Genomic DNA, 22,733 nt, shown 5'->3' with positions numbered 1-22,733 from the left:
CTTTTAAAAAATATTTCTCAATATATTTCATTCTTCTAGGAGAGGGGTGGGTGCTAACTTTCTAGTTTATAGTTTTGCATTTTGTCTGAACTCAACAATGTGATTATTCAATAAACAATAAGACATGCTGTTTTACACTAACCATTAATTAGTTTATCATGGTTTCTGACAAACAACAAATCAGAAGGATCCACTTTTTACTTACTGCACATACCAGGACTGGATTCAAGGAAGCAACAGTGCGATTAGAATATTATTTTTGATTTATTTTTCTTTACTATTATGTTTAAATTCCAACAATATCATAATTTATTTTACCTCCATTCTCTTTAATAATTTTTCCGGGCTTAAAAATTACAATTTGATATTTATTTGAGAGCTGTAGATTGCACGTCGTCGCATAACGTTGCATAAATCATGGCTAGCAATCCCACTAATTGGATTATCAATGATTCGGTGTAAGAGGCAAAATTTACTTAATGACATAAATTTAATAAAACAAACTGCAGGCAGGTATTGAGAGACATTAAACAAATGTTTTTGTCATCTAAAGTTAACTTTTAAGACGGAACGTTTGTATTTTTAGTTTGTGCATTTCTGCAAGTGGGGAATTTCCTGAATGTGCTAACTCCCTCTTTAAAACAAAACGAGCTATTTCCACTAGATAAGAATGGATAGTTATCCTGACGATACTAATTCAAGAAATGATTGCTGAAACGCTCCTAATTAAAAAGAACTAATTTTTACAAACAAGATAACTTGTGTGAATTTTATCCTTATCATACTTTTATCTATCGCCTCAAGCGGCGATTTTTTTCCCGCCGGAAGTATATATTTCTCTGATCCTGTAAGTGACGTAAAAGTGTTCGAGTCGATTGAGGAGAAGCCAAGATGGCGGCGGCTGGAGGTGGCGGTAGTTTGGACGCAGGAGGCCACGGCGACGCAGATGTCAACCTCCCTGGCCTGGAGGGCGAGGCGGGGCCAGACTCAGAGCCTGACTCGGAGGTATTTTCGTGCGTGGCCCATTGCTCCGACCTCGCCTGCCGCCAGAACGAACAGCGGCGGTTAGGCCTCTTCTGTGACGTCACGTTAGCCTTCAGTGGCGGCAGCAATGAGGAGGAAGAGAAGGGGGGAGTGGGCGGGGCCTCCTCCGGCTCCGAGCCCCCGCCGCGAGAGTTCCGGGCGCACCGCTCGGTCCTGGCAGCGGCCACCGAATACTTCGCTCCTCTCCTTCTGGGCGACTTCGCGGAGTCCCGCTCGGGGCGGGTGGAGTTACGAAAATGGAGTTCGGGAGCGGGACCAGACCCGGAGACGATCGAGGCGGTCATCAGCTTCATGTACACGGGGACCATTCGCGTCAGTCCTGGCAACGTGCACGAGGTCCTGGAGTTGGCCGACAGGTGAGGCGGGAAGGAGGAACGAAGCGTCAGGCTAAGATAAATCAGACACCAACCGACTGATGTATGTCGGTTTCCCTGAGTTCTGATGGGTGAGGTTCTGATGGGTGAAGGAAGTTGTCAGTGAAGGCAACCAGGGATGCTCATTCTGTGCCTCCTCCCCTGGAATGGTGAAAATGGATCTTGGGCTCCAGTGTAAACCAGTGGTGGCTTTAGTTGGAGTAGACTACTTTGCCAGAAGGACTAGCGGTTGGCTTGCTATAAGGCGAATCGAAATGCTATTAGAATAGAACAAAGTATAGAAATACACTATAGCATGGCAGCATTGAACATGGAGCTTACCAAGGTGAACGTTCTTATAACGCCATTTCTTCCCAGTGCAGTTTCTGAATTACTTGAGTTATAGCATGAAGGGGGACTGCTGGACACTTAAAAACAAGTTCAGCTCTGACACCTTTTAAAAAAAGACAGTGGCACTTGACGTTTTTGAAGGAAAGCAAAATACAAGTTAAATATAAAATACTAGCTAATAATTCTCTAGTGGCATTTCTAAATTGCCTTTTTGTTTTGCAGGTTCTTGCTAATACGTCTAAAAGAGTTCTGTGGGGAATTCCTCAAGAAAAAACTGAGTCTCTCCAACTCTGTAGCCATTCACAGCTTAGCTCATATGTACTCTTTGAACCAGCTGGCTTTAAAGGCTGCTGAGATGATCAGGAGGAACTTCTACAAAGTCATCGAAGATGAAGAGTTCTATACTTTGCCATTTCACCTTATTAGGGACTGGCTTTCAGATTCAGAAATCACAGTGGATGCAGAAGAGGTTCTCTTTGAGATGGTTCTAAAGTGGGTCCAGAGAAATCCTGATGAAAGAGAAAAGTACTTTGGAGAGCTCTTTAAGTTTCTCCGTCTGTCACAAATTAAACCAACCTATTTGACTCGGCATGTTAAATCTGAAAAGCTGGTATCAAGCAATGAAACATGCCTTAAACTTGTGTTGGAAGCACTGGAAAGCCATGCTCTCAAGGGTGAGAATTTCCAGCAAGTTAACTCCTCCATCTTATCTCTGCCTCGTTTTGGCCAAAACATGGATGTTATCATGGTCATTGGTGGTGTGTCTGAGGGAGGTGATTACTTGAGTGAGTGTGTGGGGTATTTTATTGATGAAGATAGATGGGTGAATTTACCGCACATACACAATCACCTTGATGGACATGCTGTGGTAGTAACCGAATCCTATCTTTATGTGGCAGGTTCCATGGAGCCTGGCTTTGCCAAGACCATGGAAAGATATAACCCAGGTAGAAATGTTTGGAAGCAGGTTTCCAATCTGATAACCAGGAAGCATTCGTTTGGACTTACTGAGGTAAAGGGAAACCTGTACAGTATTGGTGGCCATGGGAATTTTATCTCTGGTTTTAAAGATGTAGCTGTCTACAACCCTGATCAAGATAAGTGGCACAATTTGGAGTCTGCACCAAAGATACTCCGGGATGTTAAAGTGATTACAATAGACAACAGATATGTTTACATGGCAGCTCGCACCCCAGTTGATGGAGATAATGAAGATGGTTTAAGGTCTGTCATTATTCGCTATGATGCAGACATACGACAGTGGCGAGATTGTGAGTCTCTGCCACTCCTTGACAACTATTGCTGCTTCCAAAGGGTTGTGGGGAACACCAACTTTTACCACACCGCTTCTTGTTGTCCCAGAAGCTATCCTATAGACCATGAAGAGGCCAAGAGAAAAATCTCTAACCTAGTATCTGATGACATTCTGGAAAGCTTACCATCAGAGGTTCTTAGCATTGAAGGGGCGGCTATCTGCTATTACAAAGATGATATCTTCATCATAGGTGGATGGAAGAACAGCGATGATACTGATAAACAGTACAGAAAAGAGGCCTACCGCTACTGTGCTGAGAAGAAGCGTTGGCTGTTACTCCCACCTATGCCTCAGCCTCGCTGCCGTGCTACAGCCTGTCACGTGAGAATCCCCTTTCGGTTCTTACATGGTACCCAGAAATATCCAATGCCGCAAAATCTAATGTGGCAGAAGGACCGGATCCGGCAGATGCAGGAGATACATCGACATTCCTTAAGTTTACGGAGAATGCCTCGGTCTCAGATAGAATGCTAGCTTGAATAAATGATATCAGAAATACCTGTCTAATTGTCATGCCTGACATGGACTAATAACCACCAAACTGCTTAATCATTGGAGACCAAGCTTTCTTGGTGTTGAATTTGATCTGGATTACAAGCACCACATGGAAATTTGGTGTATATTAGCCATAAATGTGAAGGTAAGCAGACGTAAAATGCTTAGAGCCTGTTGGTTTCTCCACAGATGTGATCCAGATGAAGAATCCAACAAAATAATTGTTCTTGCACTTTGTGAATGTGTTCAGGTAATAATTAAAAATTCAGCACAGCCTTTTTTTTCCCCTTACATTTTTTTTTGTATTAGGCTTGCTTTTTGTGTTTTGGGTCATCTCATCTCACTTTAAGCATTACACAGGTCATGTGAAGTATTTCAGTTTGTTCTAAAGTGCTGATATATATGTAATGGACCATTTCAAGGTTTTCCTAAGTTTTTTTGCAGAGGCATTTCTTTTCTGTTATGAATTTCTCTCAAATTTGAAAATGTAAAATAGCTAAAATAAAAATTCTTCTAAGGGGAATAAAGCACAAACTTTCTAAGCACTTCAAAATGTTCTGTGAATAAATACCTTATAGTTTTATTTATCCAAAAGCATTTGAGATTGTTAAAATGTATTAGTTATAAATTTTGCTAGTTGAACCATGCACTATTATCTAATGAAATATAAATTCCTTAAGAACTTCACTATAATATTTAGTGATTACTGTTCTTCATTTCAGTACCCCCACTTGTTCACATTAATTTTTTTCAGTTAAAAATTGTGGCCTTAAAATATGAATGAAAAGACCAAAAGAATTTAATTTATAATTGAAGCAATTAAGAATTCATTATGCAGGGTTAAAGTTGTATAAATATGGGTGTCGATATCTGGGTAAGTAAGTCTCAATACCATCTGATCTATCTTTGACAATCAAATCCATTTGTCTTAATGTGATACCATTCTTTGTGTGGACAGTACTGGATGCAGGGCTGTCCAATTGGAAAATTTGCCTGAATATTCTTGACTTGAGAGTCCATATTGTCCAAGTCTTGTCTTTTGGCAGCATATAAAATTTATTCTCACTGAAATAATTGAGATACTGTAACTTACTGCTTTCTCTCCATTCCTCCAGCCTAGTAGCATGCAGAATCCTATTTTGTAGATTCTGGTAGTTTTATGAAAGATACAGAATATATTCAGATGACACAAATATATATTTTATTGGTTCAAGGAATACTGAAGTTTTAGAATGCTGTAGAGTTGTTCAGGCAGACAAATTTATATAAAACATTTATGCAATATTTAACCTTAGTTTATTAATCCAAGAGAGAATTTAATTTTACTTTATAAATTCCTTTCCATTACAGATATATATCCCAAAGTGTCAAAACATGTTAACCTATGAAATCATCCTTCCTTAGGTAGAGCCCCTCTTCATCTCCCCTTATGGCCTTGGGTCATAAATGTGATAAATAAAGATGTAGTGATGGCAATATCTAAGACAGACTCAGGAAAAATCAAGACCTGGTGCATGAGGTCCCCAAATGGTGTATAAGTAGAATCCTCAAATATAGAATTTGCCTCTTCTTCATCTATACATATTTTCTGAAAAAGATATCAAACACTTCATCTGCTATTCTCATCTCTCTTGCTTTTTCTTCTCTTTTGACAAGTTGGATTTATTGCTGGGAGCACAAAAATGAAACATGAAGATGATGAAATCAGTATGGGAAAGATCTGTATTGAGCAATATTATTTATTATTGATGGTGTTTGATTGGGAAATAACTATGTCTTAAATTTTAGAAGCATTTTTTTTTAAATTAAAAGAATGTTACAGACTGACCAATACTGTTTTCCAATTTAGCAGGAAACCTAATTCATGTCTGAGATACTGGGGTAAGTGTTGCAATTGCATGGATGTGTAGGTTTTCCTAATTTATCTTTGCCATCCTAATACTACTTTTTATTATTTAGTGGTAAGTGGGGGGGGCATGGTAAACCTGTGGGCTGCAGTAATTATCCTGATATCAAATTAAAACTAACATGTTCTTGTACCACAGAGTCACAAACATTAACAGTCGTTGTGCCACTTGCCTGCCTTAAAGATATTTTATTGTTAACAATCAGCCATTTTTTATGGGTAATAGCTGCTTCAGAAAGCAATTTATCTTCTGGAAATCTTTTGATATTCCAAAGGTGCAGGGATCTAAACTCCCTTCCTCAAAACTATTATCTGAAGTACTAATTAAGAAGTACCCTTCTTAAGAACATTATCTAGCTCCAAGCCTGGACACATTTGTGTGGAAAATTTAATTTTTTAAAATTTGGGATTACAGCTTTTCAGCCTGTTTTTCTTAGATATCTCAGTAAACCTTTTAAATATAATTAAAATGGATTAAGCTTACAGTATAGTCATGTCCCTATTAAACAATTTGAAAACTTTGTAGTAAGTATAGTTGACATTCTTTGCAAATCTTTGCCAAATCACCACAAATAAGTTAATATACTGATTATACTAATTAAAATGCTTGTTTAAAATGCTTATTTAATCTGGGTAAGCTTTGTATTTTAAAATCATAAGCCACTTCGGATGTTGCTTGTGAATGAAGTCACAGCTACTCACATGCTGTTCTCGGGGATTTCAGTTTGCATGTCAAGTTAAGAGCACTCTGTAGCAAGCAGTCGCATAGTATAATACATAGCGTGAAAAGTCAAAGTTTCTTAATGTAGTGTTTGGATATTATGCTATTAACTTGCTCCCTGGTCTGAATGCACAACACTGGCTTTTATGTAAAAATCTCTTAACTTTACTTAGGCATGACAACTTTGACAAAGGGCAAAGGGAAATCCTCCAACAGATTTTAAAAATATTTCCATTTGGAATTAATAACAGATCTAGATTATGTTCCTTGGCATATTTGAGAATTTCAGTTAAATAAATGAGACTTCTGCCTAAGTGAAAATAATTATAAATACATTTTGTTATTTCCTACAACCAAAGGAATTTGCAGTGGAAATGTTCAGGGACAGACAGACTTCAAAGCTACATAGGGACTTAGGAGACAACAATCTTTTATAAATTACTAATTTTCTACTGACAGAATGTATGGTTCCACAGTTTGCCTTTATTTTATGATCCTACTATAATAGATCTTTTTATAATAAACAGACATTATTACTGCACAGGCACATATTCATATACAGTGTTTGATCTCTTGCTTTCTGTTCACAGCACCTTTAATAACAAAGCTAATTAGATATATCAGTACAATATTATTAAGGTACTGGTAGTCTTCTACTTGCAACTATTTGGTTAGCAATATATAACGTTCAATGTTATAACAGCACTGAAAAAAGAGACTTACAACTAGTATGCACATTTAGAACACTCACAGCTTCCCCATGGTTACCTGATGAAAATTCAGGTGTTTAGTAATTGGAATGGAGCATTCCAGGGTCATGTAATTTACCGTATATTCTTCCCAGCCAGCTTCCTACAAGCAAATAGGGGAAGCCGAATTTTCTTAACTGCTTGATTCACTTAAGTGCAATGATACATTGGTTGTTTTCATAACCTCTACAACAAAAAACATAGTATCAAAAAGATTTTAAGTTAGTCACAATTTAACCAAGTGACAAGTAACTTGCAATAGTTGCCACAAAGAATGACATTGTTATAAGCACCTTTCATCTTGAATTCTCAGTGCAAATGACACTTCACATAGGAAGAGTAACACAGGATAAGGTGTTCCCCATTTGAAAGAAACTGGAAGTATTGGCTGTTCTGCAGTGTTTTGGAAAAGTATAGAAACACCTAATTTTAAGCCTAGTTTTCTCTCCCATCAATAGCTTTGAAGTTCTAGCAAGGGGTTATATGTTTACAAGGATTGTAAATCTGTTAATAGTAGAAATTGATGTTCAGTTGATATGCCAAGCTAAGACTTATGGATCTCTTAATTTACTATTACATTGGCATGTCATGTAGCATGCCAAGCTAAAATAGAGGTATATATATTTGCCCTTAATTATGGATCACTTTTCTGAAAGCAATCTAAGTAATTGCAGGTTTGTAGTTGGCAGCTTCTGGCTTTCTCTGAATCGGAGTAGTAAAAAATACAAAACTTTATAAAATATAAAACCTTTTCCAGTAAAGTCTGGGAAATCATAAAATAGCTCTTTCATTTTTCTGTTGTAATCCCAATTTGCCTTGGGTCTGTTCCTTAATAAATGGGTCAGTTCTCAGAGTGCAATGTAAACTTCACCCCCGTTCAGTAGAAATCTCTAGATGCTATGCTGAAACCTAAACTTTATTTTTTTAATGCAATTTTTGTTGTATTACTATTGTATAACACTAAACACTAATTCAATAAACATTTTATTTCTCTTTGTCTTTTGTTCGTGTTGTTATTTGTGATTGCAGCAAGATAGAAAATGAACAAATCATTTAATTCAGGATCCTTTAATTCACATTCCTGCTCTCCTGATCTAAAATGCCCCCTTCCAATTAATGGCTCTGATCAACAAAGGACCAAACTAGATAAATAAAGCAAAATGCCTTCTTATAGTACAACAGCATTGGCACTGGAATGGGGAATAAATTCCTGAGAATGTTTAGGAAAGAATTTGAAAAACATCAACCTTATATATCTCCATGAGCAAATTATCTGCCTTTGAATAATGATGTTGCCAAGGTACAACATGGGGAAATAGAACGTCTTATGTGGCTTGATTTGCCAGTTTAATCATGGTTTAAAGGACAATGTATAGGACAATGGGCTAATTTTTAACTGTACTATTTAACTTGTTTAGAATATGGTCTATTTGGTTTAGTGTATTCAGTAAATATAGCCTTAAGCATAATGATAACTAGCCACATTCTATAAATGAGAAGAATGAACTTTTTACTTGTTTCACATAAGTGACATACCAGGTTTGGATTCCAAGAAAGGTGGCAGCATTAGAATTCTTAAATTCTTAAATCAATTATTGACTTAATTATCTATTGAATTGAATTGAACTGAACTGAATTCTTTATTGGCCAAGTGTGATTGGACACACAAGGAATTTGTCTTCGGTGCATATGCTCAGTGTACATAAAAAGACAAGATACGCTCGTCAAGAATCACAAGGCACAACACACAATGACAGTCATACAGTACAATAAACAATCAAATACCAGGAAAAAATATAACTATAAATCGTGAGTCTACAAGCAACAAAGTTACAGTCATGCAGTCACAAGTGGAGGAAATGGGTGACTGGAACGATAAGACTAATAGCAATAGTAATGCAGCCTAATGTGAATAGCCTGAGAGTGTTGAGGGAATTATTTCTTTAGCAGAGTGATGGCATTGGGGAGGTAGGGGGAACTGTTCTTGTGTCTAGTTGTTCTGGTGTCCAGTGCTCTATAGCATCGTTTTGAGGGTAGGAGTTGAAACCGTTTATGTCCAGGATGTGAGGGGTCTGTAAATATTTTCACAGCCCTCTTTGACTCGTGCAGTGTACAGGTCCACAATGGAAGGCAGATTGATAATAATTGCTTTTTCTCCAGTTTTGATTCTGAAGTCTGTGTCTGTCTTGTTGGCTTGCAGAGCCAAACCAGACAGTTAATAGATGTGCAGACTCAATAATTCCTCTGTAGAACTATATCAGCAGCTCCTAATTATATTAAATTTCAGTTGTAATTTAGTATAATTTTAGATTAACTCCATTACGTTTTAAAATATTTTTTACTGGCTTTAAAAGTTTATTTTGTTTTCAGGAAGACCATCTGATTTTTAATTTGTGATTTTCTGCAAATCTTAATTTGTCAGAGATTAACTTCCTCTTTCTATTTCGACTAATTAAGAATAAACATGAACATACTAATTCAAAAAATAATTGGTGAAGTGATCCTAAATAAAGAGAAAGCAGTTTTTACAAACAAGATAACTTGTGCGAATTTTTTTCTCTGTCATTCTTTTATCTATCGTCTCAAACGGCGATATTTATTTCCGGAAGTATAATATATTCATATCTCTATTATCGTGTAAGTGACGTAATTGGACGTAGCTATGGGAAAAGTGTTCGAGTCGATTGAGGAGAAGCCAAGATGGCGGCGGCTGGAGGTGGCGGTGATTTGGACGCAGGAGGCCACGGCGACGCAGATGTCAACCTCCCTGACCTGGAGGGCGAGGCGGGGCCAGACTCAGAGCCTGACTCGGAGGTATTTTCGTGCGTGGCCCATTGCTCCGACCTCGCCTGCCGCCAGAACGAACAGCGGCGGTTAGGCCTCTTCTGTGACGTCACGTTAGCCTTCAGTGGCGGCAGCAATGAGGAGGAGGAGGAGGAAGAGAAGGGGGGAGTGGGCGGGGCCTCCTCCGGCTCCGAGCCCCCGCCGCGAGAGTTCCGGGCGCACCGCTCGGTCCTGGCAGCGGCCACCGAATACTTCGCTCCTCTCCTTCTGGGCGACTTCGCGGAGTCCCGCTCGGGGCGGGTGGAGTTACGAAAATGGAGTTCGGGAGCGGGACCAGACCCGGAGACGATCGAGGCGGTCATCAGCTTCATGTACACGGGGACCATTCGCGTCAGTCCTGGCAACGTGCACGAGGTCCTGGAGTTGGCCGACAGGTGAGGCGGGAAGGAGGAACGAAGCGTCAGGCTAAGATAAATCAGACACCAACCGACTGATGTATGTCGGTTTCCCTGAGTTCTGATGGGTGAGGTTCTGATGGGTGAAGGAAGTTGTCAGTGAAGGCAACCAGGGATGCTCATTCTGTGCCTCCTCCCCTGGAATGGTGAAAATGGATCTTGGGCTCCAGTGTAAACCAGTGGTGGCTTTAGTTGGAGTAGACTACTTTGCTAGAAGGACTAGCGGTCTGGCTTGCTATAAGTCAGGGGTCCCCAACCTTTTGGACCTTGGGGACCACCAAATTCATCATTTTAAATCCCGCGGATCAGGGGTGGGTTCTAAAATTTTTTACTACCGGTTCTATGGGTGTAGCTAGGTGGGGAGGGAGATGACAGAGTGGGCGTGGCCAACCTGACATCACTCACGCACTCAGTCACATGACCCCCCCCACCAAGCCACGCTCACCGAAACGGCAGCGAAAATCTTTGAGACTTTTTACACTTTTTTTTATGACACTCCAGCCCCATATCCAGGACAGGACGCAGGGGGATGGCAGTGGTCGTCTCGGCTTTCCCTCTGTTGCCGTTCCTGGCTGAAAAGTGCCCCCTTTCACCTCTGACGGGCCTTCCCCGTGGTTGCAGCCAGAGCAGGCGGGTCAGGAGTGATGGCAACAGCAGACTCTGGCACCCGGGGAGGGCAATGTTAGCACGCTCCCAGCCGCACCCTGCACGGCCTCCGCCAGCTCAGCTGCAGCCCAGATGAGTTAAGGAACTGTGGGGAGCCTCCTGCGTGTTGCACCCCTCCTCCCAGCCTTCACCCGCATCTCCGCAACATTTTCGGGCGCTCAGCTTACTGGGCTGCCCCCATCTATATTGCGACTCCAACAGCGGCAGCTTCAGGAGACGCTGGCAGCATGGAGGCACAGGCAAAGGCTGGGAGGAGGGTGCAACTCACGGGAGGCTCCCCACAGTTCCTCAGCTCCTCTGGCCTGCAGCTGAGTCCTCTACCCTGAGCCAATAGATAGAGGCAACCCTCCCCAGCCAGATCTTTCAGGATTTGACTTGGAGGAAAGTGCAGCTCATGGCTGCTACATTTCGCTGTGCTGGACGAGCAAAGAGGAAGAAACAGCCAGTGGAGAGCACAGAGCTGCTCCAGTCCATGTGTTCTCCAGGTCAGTGGCTTTTTCTCTCCTTCGTTACTCTTTATGGGAAAGCATTTGGTGCGGGTCAGCAAAATTTAACAGTCATGAGCCATGCTTTCCTCTAGTCTAAGCTCTGTGGGCAGCAGAGGAAACAGGAGCTTTTCTCTGCACAGAGCTTTTTGGATGAGACTTGGAGGAAAGCACAGTTCATGGCTGTTAAATTTTGCTGTGCCGCGCCAAATGATTTCCCATAAAGAGTAACGAAGGAAAGAAACAGCCGCTGACCTGGAGAACACGTGGACTGGAGCAGCTCTGTGCTCTCCACTGGCTGTTTCTTCTTCTTTGCTGGTCCAGCACAGCGAAATGTAGCAGCCATGAGCTGCACTTTCCTCCAAGTCAAATCCTGAAAGATCTGGCTGGGGAGGGTTACCTCTATCCACTGGCTCAGGGCAGAGGACTCAGCTGCAGGCCAGGAAGCTAAGGAACTGGGGGGAACCTCCGTGCTGTTTTTGGGCGCCCAGTTTACCGGGCTGCCTCAATCCCTGTCACAGCTCCAATGGTGGCAGCTTCATGAGATGCTGGAGGCGCAGGCGAAGGCTGGGAGGGGGGTGCAACATGTGGGGGGCTGAGCCCGCTCCCCTTCGCCTCCCCACACTTGTTATACCCATCCCAGAGAGTTCAGGCTATGGGGAGGATGCAGCCACCTTCCTCACCAGCATCTCTCCTGAGCGAACTCTTCCATCCTCGGCTGTTGCAAAGAAGCGGCAGCTTGGGTGCATCACGCCTGCTTCATTCTCTTTGAGAGCAGCTTTGCAAAGTTGCTCTCAAAGAGAACGAAGTGGGCATGGCGCACCCAGAGCTGCCGCTTCTTCGCAACAGCCGAGGACCTCTTCTGCTTGGAGCTCCAAGCTGCGGGGAGGGGGGGTGACTGCAACGCCAGCAGCTTTGAGGGGCTCCTTCCTTCAGTGGTTCATTTTCTTTTACCTTGTCTAGGTGGCTATGCCAACTTTCTCCTTAAAGGCTGTTCTGTGCCTTTTGATCTTTCTCAAGTGCGGAGAAGAGTGACCCTGTGAAGGGACTGAGCCTGCTGCTGAACTTGGAAGCCGAGAGGCTTCTTTTCCATCCAGCCACTGGCACAGTGCACCGGAAAGACCTCCGGTCGCAGCTGCCACCTTTGCACACGTGCAGCTTTCTTCTCACCAGGTGAAGGACTTTTCGTTGCCCTGTGGCCAGGCAGCTGAGAGGCTTCTTTGCCAGCCAGCCGCTTCCCAGCTCTGGCCAGCTTACTGTCCAATAGATGCATCGGGTGGCCAAGCAAGCAGTGACCGGGGAACTAGTTCGGGGCGTGGCCAGGCTGTCCTTACTATCAGTTCGGAGAACTAGTCCCTAAAGTTACTACCTATTTGGTAGAACCAGGCAGAACCAGTAGGAACCCACCATTGCCGCGGACTACTAATACGAATCCAGCGCGTCGCTTGCTGAAGCACCTGGAGTCCCAGTGATGGGATGGGATCTTCAGGCACTGTCCCTCCTCTGTCTTTCTCTCTTTCTTTCTCCCTCCCCTCTCTCTCGCACTCCTTCTCTCCCTCTCATTCTCCCATATCTCTTTCTCTCTCTCCCTCTCTCTCCCCCCCTCTTTCTCTCTCATTCTTTCTCTCTCTCTCCCACTCTTTCTCTCTCCCTCTCTCTCTCCCACTCATTCTCTCTTTCTCCCACTCTTTCTCTCTTCCCTCTCTCCCACTCATTCACTCTCTCTTTCTCACTCATTCTCTCTGTCTCCCACTCTTTCTCTCTCCCCTCTCTCCCCCTCTTTCTCTCTCATTCTTTCTCTCTCTCCCACTCTTTCTCTCTCCCTCTCTCTCTCCCACTCATTCACTCTCTCTTTCTCACTCATTCTCTCTTTTTCCCACTCTTTCTCTCTCCCCTTTCTCCCACTCATTCTCTCTCATTCTTTCTCCCTCTCTCTCGCATTCTCTCTCTCTCCCACTCTTTCTCTCTCTTTCTCTTCCCCCTCTCTTCCCCCTCTCTTTCTTTCTCTCTCTTTCTCTCCCTCCTCTCTTTCTCTCTCTCTCTCTCCCACTCTCTCTTTCTCTCTCATTCTGATTCCCTCTCTCTGATTCTTTTAAATTCTGTCTCTCTCTCATTCTGTCTCTGTCTCTTTCTCTCTCATTCTGATTCTCTCTCATTCTCTCTTTCTCTCTCACTCTCTGATTCTCTTTCTATGTCTCTCATTCTCTCTCTAATTGTGATTCCCTCTCATTCTCTCTGTCTCACGCTCTGATTCCCTCTGATTCTCCACGAGTCCCTTTTGAAGCCAGGCGGCTTCGAGCAAGAGCTGCGAAGAGAACGGTTCCCCGGGCGACCTCCCCGGGGAGGCGGGCAAGCCGGGCAGCAGAGCGCCCTTTGAGTTTTCCCTCTGGCTGAGTAAGAGACACCAGCAGCAGCAGGAGAAGGAGGCAGGGAGAAGCTGGAGGGGGGGCGGAATGCTCTGGAGAAACAAGGCGTGTTGGGAAGAACCACTGTCTGCTGCGCCGACCTCGCAAAATTGAGGTGGGGGGATCATACTTAATGCAAGATATCCCCTTCGGCCCCTCCAGCACTTCTTCCAAGAAGGCAGTGCTCTCTCTCTCTCTCTCATTCTCTCTCTCTCTCATTCTCTCATATTCTCTTTCTCCGTCTCTCATTCTGATTCTCATTCTTTCTCACTCTCTGATTCTCTCTCTGTCTCTTTCTCTCTCTCCCTCCCTCTCTCTCTCTCATTCTCTTTCTCATTCCCTCTCTTTCATTCTGTCTCTTTTTTTCTATTTCATTTTGTGCAGTATCAGCATTCCGCCTCGGTATATTTGCCCAGCTGGTGGAGCAAAGCAGCCCTTGTCTCCTGCCACTTGGAACTTGGAGCTGTAAACGGCGTCTGTTCAGGGGACAGATTTTGCTTTCCATTGCGGACATCAGACCGGCCCCCTGCAAGCTCTCATCTCTCAAGCAGCCTGGCCAAAGTTTCCCACGCCACTTTATTGAGCGCTCCTCGAGAGATGAGAGCTTGCAGCGGCCAATCTGGCATCTGCAATAGAGAGCAAAATCCAGCTGCTCCCCGGACCAGTCACCATTTACTGCTCTGAGTCCTAAGCGGCAGGAGACGAGGGCTGCTTTGTGCCACTGGCTGGGCAAATATAGCGAGGTGGAATGCTGATGCTGTGCAAGTGCAAGCTCACTGTTTCAGCCCGCTTGCGCCGCACTCCTCCACCAGGGTACACCGGCAAAAATACGAAGATTTTTCCATGAACCACCAAAATTTTCTCGGGGATCACCAGTTGGTGACAGCTGCTATAAGGCATATCAAGATGTTAGTACAATAGAACAAAGTATAGAAATACACTATAGCATGACAGCATTGAACATGGACCTTACCAAGGTGAACGTTCTTATGGCACCATTTCTTCCCAGTGCAGTTTCTGAATTACTTGAGTTATAGTATGAAGGGGGACTGCTGGACACTTAAAGACAAGTTCAGCTCTGACACCTTTAAAAAAAAAACAGTGGTACTTGACATTTTTGAATGTCAGCTTGGTGGAAAGCAAAATACAAGTTAAATATAAAATACTAGCTAATAATTCTCTAGTGGCATTTCTAAATTGCCTTTTTGTTTTGCAGGTTCTTGCTAATACGTCTAAAAGAGTTCTGTGGGGAATTCCTCAAGAAAAAACTGAGTCTCTCGAACTCTGTAGCCATTCACAGCTTAGCTCATATGTACTCTTTGAACCAGCTGGCTTTAAAGGCTGCTGAGATGATCAGGAGGAACTTCTACAAAGTCATCGAAGATGAAGAGTTCTATACTTTGCCATTTCACCTTATTAGGGACTGGCTTTCAGATTCAGAAATCACAGTGGATGCAGAAGAGGTTCTCTTTGAGATGGTTCTAAAGTGGGTCCAGAGAAATCCTGACGAAAGAGAAAAGTACTTTGGAGAGCTCTTTAAGCTTCTCCGTCTGTCACAAATTAAACCAACCTATTTGACTCGGCATGTTAAATCTGAAAAGCTGGTATCAAGCAATGAAACATGCCTCAAACTTGTGTTGGAAGCAGTGGAAAGCCATGCTCTCAAGGGTGAGAATTTCCAGCAAGTTAACTCCCCCATCTCATCTCTGCCTCGTTTTGGCCAAAACATGGATGTTATCATGGTCATTGGTGGTGTGTCTGAGGGAGGTGATTACTTGAGTGAGTGTGTGGGGTATTTTATTGATGAAGATAGATGGGTGAATTTACCACACACCCACAATCACCTTGATGGACATGCTGTGGTAGTAACTGAATCCTATCTTTATGTGGCAGGTTCCATGGAGCCTGGCTTTGCCAAAACCATGGAAAGATATAACCCAGGTAGAAATGTTTGGGAGCAAGTTTCCAATCTGATAACCAGGAAGCATTCGTTTGGACTTACTGAGGTAAAGGGAAACCTGTACAGTATTGGTGGCCATGGGAATTTTATCCCTGGTTTTAAAGATGTAGCTGTCTACAACCCTGATCAAGATAAGTGGCACAATTTGGAGTCTGCACCAAAGATACTCCGGGATGTTAAAGTGATTACAATAGACAACAGATATGTATACATGGCAGCTCGCACCCCAGTTGATGGAGATAATGAAGATGGCTTAATGTCTATCATTATTCGCTATGATGCAGACACACGACAGTGGCGAGATTGTGAGTCTCTGCCACTCCTTGACAACTATTGCTGCTTCCAAATGGCTGTGGGGAACACCAACTTTTACCACACCGCTTCTTGTTGTCCCAGAAGCTATCCTCTAGACCATGAAGAGGCCAAGAGAAAAATCTCTAACCAAGTATCTGATGACATTCTGGAAAGCTTACCATCAGAGGTTCTTAGCATTGAAGGGGCGGCTATCTGCTATTACAAAGATGATATCTTCATCATAGGTGGATGGAAGAACAGCGATGATACTGATAAACAGTACAGAAAAGAGGCCTACCGCTACTGTGCTGAGAAGAAGCGTTGGCTGTTACTTCCTCCTATGCCTCAGCCTCGCTGCCGTGCTACAGCCTGTCACGTGAGAATCCCCTTTCGATCCTTACATGGTACCCAGAAATATCCAATGCCGCAAAACCTAATGTGGCAGAAGGACCGGATCCGGCAGATGCAGGAGATACATCGACATTCCTTAAGTTTACGGAGGATGCCTCGGTCTCAGATAGAATGCTAGCTTGAATAAATGATATCAGAAATACCTGTCTGTAATTGTCATGCCTGGCATGTACCTAAACTGCTTAATCATTGGAGACAAAGCTTTCTTGGTGTTAAGAATTTGATCTGGATTACAAGCACCACATGGAAATTTGGTGTATACTGGCCATAAATATGGAGGTAGGCAGAAATATTAAATCTTACAGCCTATTGGTTTCTCCACAAATATGAGTCCAACAAAAGAATTGTTCTTGCACTTTGTGGATGTGTTCAGGTAGTACGAAGATTTAGCACAGCTTTTTCCTTATTCCTTAACATTTATACAGCTCATGTGAAATACTCTAATTTGTTGTAAAATGTTGGTATATATAGAAAACACCATTTCATTTTTTTTCTTAAAAAATATTTTTATCTGCTTTTGCAGGGGTATTTCCTCTTTTTAATCTGCTGTAAATCTGCTTATTTCTGTCACATTTGGAGATGTGCAGTAGTAAAAAAGTTTACAAAAGGAATAAAGCACAAACTTTCTAAGAGCTTCAACATGTTCCATGATTATAAATACTTTAAAATTGTATTTATCTAAAAGCACTTGAAGTTGCTAAATGGTAAACCTAATAATTGTCACTCATATAATGGAAATGTTCTGAGTTGTTTGAGGACATCAGTATTATTTTTAGTGATGATCATTCTGCTATTTAATTGCCCCACAGATTTCTCATTAATGAATTTTATTTAATTGGTTCAGAATTGTGGCCTTAAAACATGAATGAAATGACCAAAAAGATCCTAATTCATAACTAAGGATTTGTGAGTTCCTCATGGAAGGATTAAAGCTGTGTAAACTTGGGTGTCAACATCTGGGCAAGTCTAACTACCAGGATTTATCTTTGACAATCAAAGCCTTTTGTCTTAAATGATACACCATTCTTTATGTGGACAGTAGGCTCTTCAATTTTGAGTAGAAAATTTGCCTGAGCAATTATTCTAGACATTAAGAGCCCATAACTCCCATGTCCTAATTATATTTATATATTTTATATGGCAGCATATAAAATTTATTCTCACCCAAGATAATTCTTGATATAAATTATTTGCTGCTTTTTGTCCTCTCCACCAGTCTGGTAGTAAGCAGAGTCTTATTTTGTTTAAAGTTCTGATAGTTTAATGGAAGATGCAGAATATGTCCAGATGATACAAATGTATTTTTATTGGATTTAAGAGTACTTAGGTTTTAGAACGCTACAGAATTGTTCAGGCAAGCAAACTGATATGAAGCATTTCTGCAATATTTGATGTACGCTTGTTGATCCAATAGAATATTGAATTTTATTTTTAAATTATTTTGCATCACAGGTATATGTCTCAATTCTGAAGTATTTTTTAAGGAATTTAGTAATATTGCATTTATTACTTATCTTTTATTCCCTTTTCTAAAAACCTGAATATATATTTACATTATTTATCCTGCCTCTTCAAATGATTAAAATAAATTACTCCAGAAACAATCTTTAGCTAGGAAGAACATCTTTTAATTTCTCCTCTTTCCTTTGTGTCAGAAATATAAAGATGTAGTGATGACAATGTCTAAGGAAATTTTAAGAAAAATCTAGATCAGATACATGTAATCATCAAATGATGTGCAAGTAGAATCCTCAGAAAAAGAATTGATTTCTTCATCTAAATATTTTCTGAGAAGGATCTAAAATAGTAGCTTCCTCTAGCTCTACTTTTCTCATCTCTTAATTTATCATCTTTTTTTCTTTTAACTAGTCCAGATTTATGTTTGGGAGAACTAAGATGAGATAAATAAAATCAGTATGGAAGAAGCCTATATTGGTCAATATTATTATTGATGGTGTTTGATTGGTAAATAACTATGTCTTAAATTTTAGAAGCACGTCTTTTAAAATATAAAAAGAATATTACAGACTGACCGATACTGTTTTCCAATTTAGCGGGAATCCTAATTCATGTCTGAGATACTGGGGTAAGTTTCAATTGCATGTGTGCAGATTTTCCTAACTTATCTTTGCTCTTCTAATACTTCTATTTATTATATAGCTGTATAGTGGGTGGGGGCAGGGTTAATCTTGTGGGCTGAAGTAACAATTCTAATATCAAATTAAGACTAACATGTTTTTGTCCGACGGTGTCACAGATATTAACAATCAAATGCCACTTGCCTGCCTTAAAGATACTTTATTTTTACCAGTCACTTTTTTTATGGTGTAATAGCTGCTTCAGAAAGCAATTTATCTTCTGGAAATCTTTTGACATTCCAAAGCTGCAAGGTCTAAACTTCATTCGTCAAAATTATTATCTGAAGTACTAATTAAATATACTTCTTAAGAACATAATCTAGCCCCAAGCATAGACACATTTGTATGCAAAATTTAAAACTTTAATTGGAAATTGTAATTTTTCAATCTGTTATTTTTCTTAGATCTCTCAGTATTCCCTTTAATCATACAATATATCTATAGCTGTAGTACTTGAAATTAAATGTTTTATATTTATTTAGTAATGACAATCTTGAAGAAATTTCAATTACCTGAAATGAAACACACATTTGAAATCTTCATAGTAATATATATGGCCTGCATTGCAAATATTTTGCTAAATCAGCACAAATATTCTGTTGACTATATTAATTAAAATGCTTGTTCAAAATGCTTGTTTAGTCTGATAAGCTTTGTATAACTTTAGTTATGAGTCACTTTGGTTGTTTGTGAATGCAGTCACTTACAGCTATTTACATACCTTGCTTGAAGATTTCAATTTGTATGAAGCAGTAAGAGCAGTATGAAAAGCAGCCACATCAAATGACAGAATTTCATAATGTCTGGATATTACACTACTAACTTGTTCCTTTGGTCTGAGTGCACAACTCTGGTTTGCATGTAGTTTCTTATTCTTATTTAGTCATGAAAATCTTGACAAATTTGTCTTGTAGCGAAAGGAACAACTACAAAAATATTTCCATTTAGAATTATTAACAGATTGAGATTATGTCCCTCAGCATACCTGAAAGTTTCAATTAAATGACTGGGACTTCTGCCTGAGTGAAAATAATTAGAAATATGTTCTGTGGACAAAATGTATTTCTAATTATTGCAGTGGAAATGTTCAAAGATAGACAGACATCAAAGCTAGATAGAGTCTTAGGACACAATATTTTTTTAAGTTGCATTTCTATTGAAAAAAATATGGTTTGCCTTTCTTTTATGATTTACAGAAGTATCAGATTTTTTTAATAATAAACGGGCATTATTACTAGAGTAAAGTTGTCTGAAGGCTATATTCATAGGCACATGCTCTTCATATATTGGAACTCCTGTTTTGTGTTTGTGTCTGTTTCACTAAGGCTCAATTTTCACAAAAAAAGTAACTAAATATATCAGTACAATGTTATTATGGTAATTTGTTATTGCTATAACATCTACCACAAAAAACATTAGAAATATGTTATGTTAGTCATTTTTAAAAGTATGACAATAAGCCATTTGCAAGAATTCCCACAAAAGAATAGCTCCTTTCTATCTTGTACTCACATTGTGCAAATGACACTTGATGTGGGAAGAGTGAATCAGGAGAAGGTGGAGAATTTTCCTATTTTGCAGGAAACTGGTAGTACCAACTGTGCTGTAAAATGTTTTGTGAAACTATAGAAGCAGCAGGTTTTAAACCTACTTTTCTTTCCCATCAATCTCTTACAATTCTGGTAAAGTGTGTTTACAATGGTTGTAAATCTGTTAATGATATAAATTGATGCTCAGTTGTATGCCAAGCTGATACTGATGGACCTCTTAACTTGCTGGCCTTTTCTGAATTTGAAAAAAAAAACAGTAAAAAATAACACTTTATAAAATATAAAACTCTTTCTCCTAAGAGTTCATAGTGGATCAAGAATTTGTAAATTAACTTCCCATTTCATTTTTCTGTTATGATCCTAATTTGTGTTTGGTTTATTCCTCAATAAATGGGTTAGCTCTCAGACTGCAATGCAGAATTTTCACTTGGTTTAAGGCAGAATATTCTAGATGGTATGCTGGCCGCTAAACTTTATTTTTTAAAATGCAATTCATTATGTGCTATATTTTATTGTGTAACACTAAAGACTAATTCAAATAAACATTTTATTTCTCTATATCTTTTGTTCCTCTCTTATTAAAATTCTTCGTGGATATGTTTTCAGCACAAAAGTTCTTATCCTTCAATATCAATTGCTTTCACTGAATTATTAAGTAGTGCAAAAAGAAGATTCTAGTCATTTTATTCATATCTCTCTGTCTCTTATAGAATGAAGACAAACTAATCAATGTAAGGTCAACAAATAGGAATATCTTTATTTCCTAATTCTGAAGCTGCCCATTCTAGAAAACATAGTTTAAAACTATGACAGGAAAAGCCAACAGAAAAAGCTTTAAATTAACAATAAGTTCCTGAGGTGTAAATAAAATTTTAAAAATCAAAATATTAAAACGAAGTAATAGTGCTATTCGTCTTCTTCTCGTATGTGGATCCGGTAGTAGGCTTCCCTTAAATCTAACGGGGAAAACCTTGCCTCTCGCCAGATGATTTAATAAGTCCTTCATTAGCGGTAGTGGGTAGGTGTTATGTATGCAAACTGCATACAGTTTTGCCTTCCAAAACTGACAAATAGTTCCATTCTGTTCAGCAATACCAGGCTTGGAATATTATACCTGGCTGTTTCCGTTCCACTTTTGAGATGTATTTAGCTATGAAGAAGGGAAGATGATCAGATAGTTGAAAATTAATAAGTAAAAGAAAAGGAATTCTGCCTGGGGAAAAAAAAAGGCAGGATATAGTAGACAACCCGTGACCAACTGAATTAACCTTTCAGAGATGTTTCCTTACCATATTCCTTAGTGTTTTCAATAATAGAATGTCTAATGTACTACATGACATTTTTTATAATAATTTTTGTCATATAGTTTTATAAATTTGCCATATGTTAATACCCTGGGAGTTAGGCATCCCAGATTTGGGACACGTTGAACAAAACCAAGTAAACAATACCCCAATCAAGGAACTACCAATGCCGACAAGTTAACAGTAAACAATAACCCAATCAAGGAACCTCAGAACATTCCTATCAACACTGACATGCAAGCTACTATATATATAAATTAAGAGCAAACCTCTCCCTTCTAGCATGATGATGTTACCTAATATGGTAATGAAACATCTGCAAGAAAACTATCAAGTTAAGAGAGCAACAAAAATCCTAAAGGCTTTAGCATCTATTTTAAAATTGCACAAATTACCAATTTGCTTCCAGGTCCAATTCAAGACGCTTTTTTTGATCTTTAAAATCCCTCTTGGCATGGGATTGGGTAAAATGAAGAACCGCCTCTATCTGACTACCTCTACCCATCCCATTAGACTTGGCAGAATAAATATGTTTTGAATCCTGCCTGACTTCAGAGATACTGTTTCTTCTCTCAGGCGAGAATGGTCTCAGCTCCACTATCTTTTCAGAAGTTCCTTAAAACATGGTTGTGCAATCGGGATTGGGAATTACAGGTAGTTCTTGACTTAAAAGCTTAGCAACCATTCAAAGTTATGACAGACCTCCGTGGGCATACCTGTGACCCAGTGCTGAAGTGCCAACATTCAGCTCCTTTCTGCTGTCATGTAATCACATTTTGGGCATTGGGCAGCTGGCCTAAATCTATGCCATTTGCAGCACCTCAGTGCTTTTTCCAAAGTTTTTGCCAAAAATCAGCATAAATTTTGATGTTTTTTGTAAAACCAGCCCATAGTGAACAATGGGTGTACTTAATAACTGTAGCAAAAAGGTTGTAAAATTGGGCTGGTCATATAGATTACCTGTTTTACAACCATAATGAACAGGCTCCATTACCATCATAAGTCAAGGAATACCTGTAAAGAGGTGGCTCTATTGCCTATGATAGCTGTCTCTACAACTATTGCTGATAGCTTTGACTGTTTTTAATTGTAGAATGCTCTGTGTTAGCTTTTTATGATTTTTATTGTACACTAGAGTCATATTCTGTGAGATGGCCTCTATATAATTGTGATATCTATTAATCAACCAACCAAGAACTAGCATTAGAGAGGAAAGCCTATTTTCATACATAAAAATGTTCTCTCATGTTCATCTGAACTTACCTAAAGTTGCTTTCTATCCACTATCTATAACAGGATTGTATTCTATATAGCTAACTGGTATTCAAGACAAATTGCATACTGGGT

General features: G+C 40.2%; 2 protein-coding genes across 4 annotated transcripts; both read left to right on the top strand.

Moving 5' to 3' along the window:
- Positions 1-819: 819 nt before the first annotated feature.
- On the top strand, positions 820-7,929 carry LOC131197222 (kelch-like protein 11). Of its 2 annotated transcripts, XR_009154912.1 has the most exons (3): positions 851-1,400; positions 1,971-3,703; positions 5,408-7,929. XR_009154912.1 is itself a non-coding variant. In XM_058180996.1 (2 exons), exons 1-2 carry the CDS (start codon positions 892-894, stop codon positions 3,535-3,537), a joined length of 2,076 nt encoding a protein of 691 aa, XP_058036979.1. In that variant the 5' UTR covers positions 820-891; the 3' UTR covers positions 3,538-7,929. The 2 variants fall into 2 exon arrangements, 1 of the variants encoding a protein (XP_058036979.1); XM_058180996.1 differs by having other exon boundaries at positions 820-1,400; positions 1,971-7,929.
- Positions 7,930-9,587: 1,658 nt separating this feature from the next.
- Positions 9,588-20,640, top strand: LOC131197799 (kelch-like protein 11). 2 transcript variants are annotated; one of them, XR_009155029.1, is made up of 3 exons: positions 9,588-10,152; positions 14,946-16,673; positions 18,449-20,640. XR_009155029.1 is itself a non-coding variant. In XM_058182306.1 (2 exons), the coding sequence occupies exons 1-2, from the start codon at positions 9,635-9,637 to the stop codon at positions 16,510-16,512; spliced, it is 2,085 nt and encodes a 694-aa protein (XP_058038289.1). In that variant the 5' UTR covers positions 9,588-9,634; the 3' UTR covers positions 16,513-20,640. The 2 variants fall into 2 exon arrangements, 1 of the variants encoding a protein (XP_058038289.1); XM_058182306.1 differs by having other exon boundaries at positions 14,946-20,640.
- The last annotated feature ends 2,093 nt before the right edge of the window (positions 20,641-22,733 follow it).

This window comes from Ahaetulla prasina, chromosome 4 (genome assembly GCF_028640845.1).
Source record: "Ahaetulla prasina isolate Xishuangbanna chromosome 4, ASM2864084v1, whole genome shotgun sequence".
NCBI classification, from domain to species: Eukaryota; Metazoa; Chordata; class Lepidosauria; order Squamata; family Colubridae; genus Ahaetulla; species Ahaetulla prasina.
The sequence above is the reverse complement of the archived record's forward strand: the minus strand, read 5'-3'. Positions and strand labels throughout refer to the sequence as shown.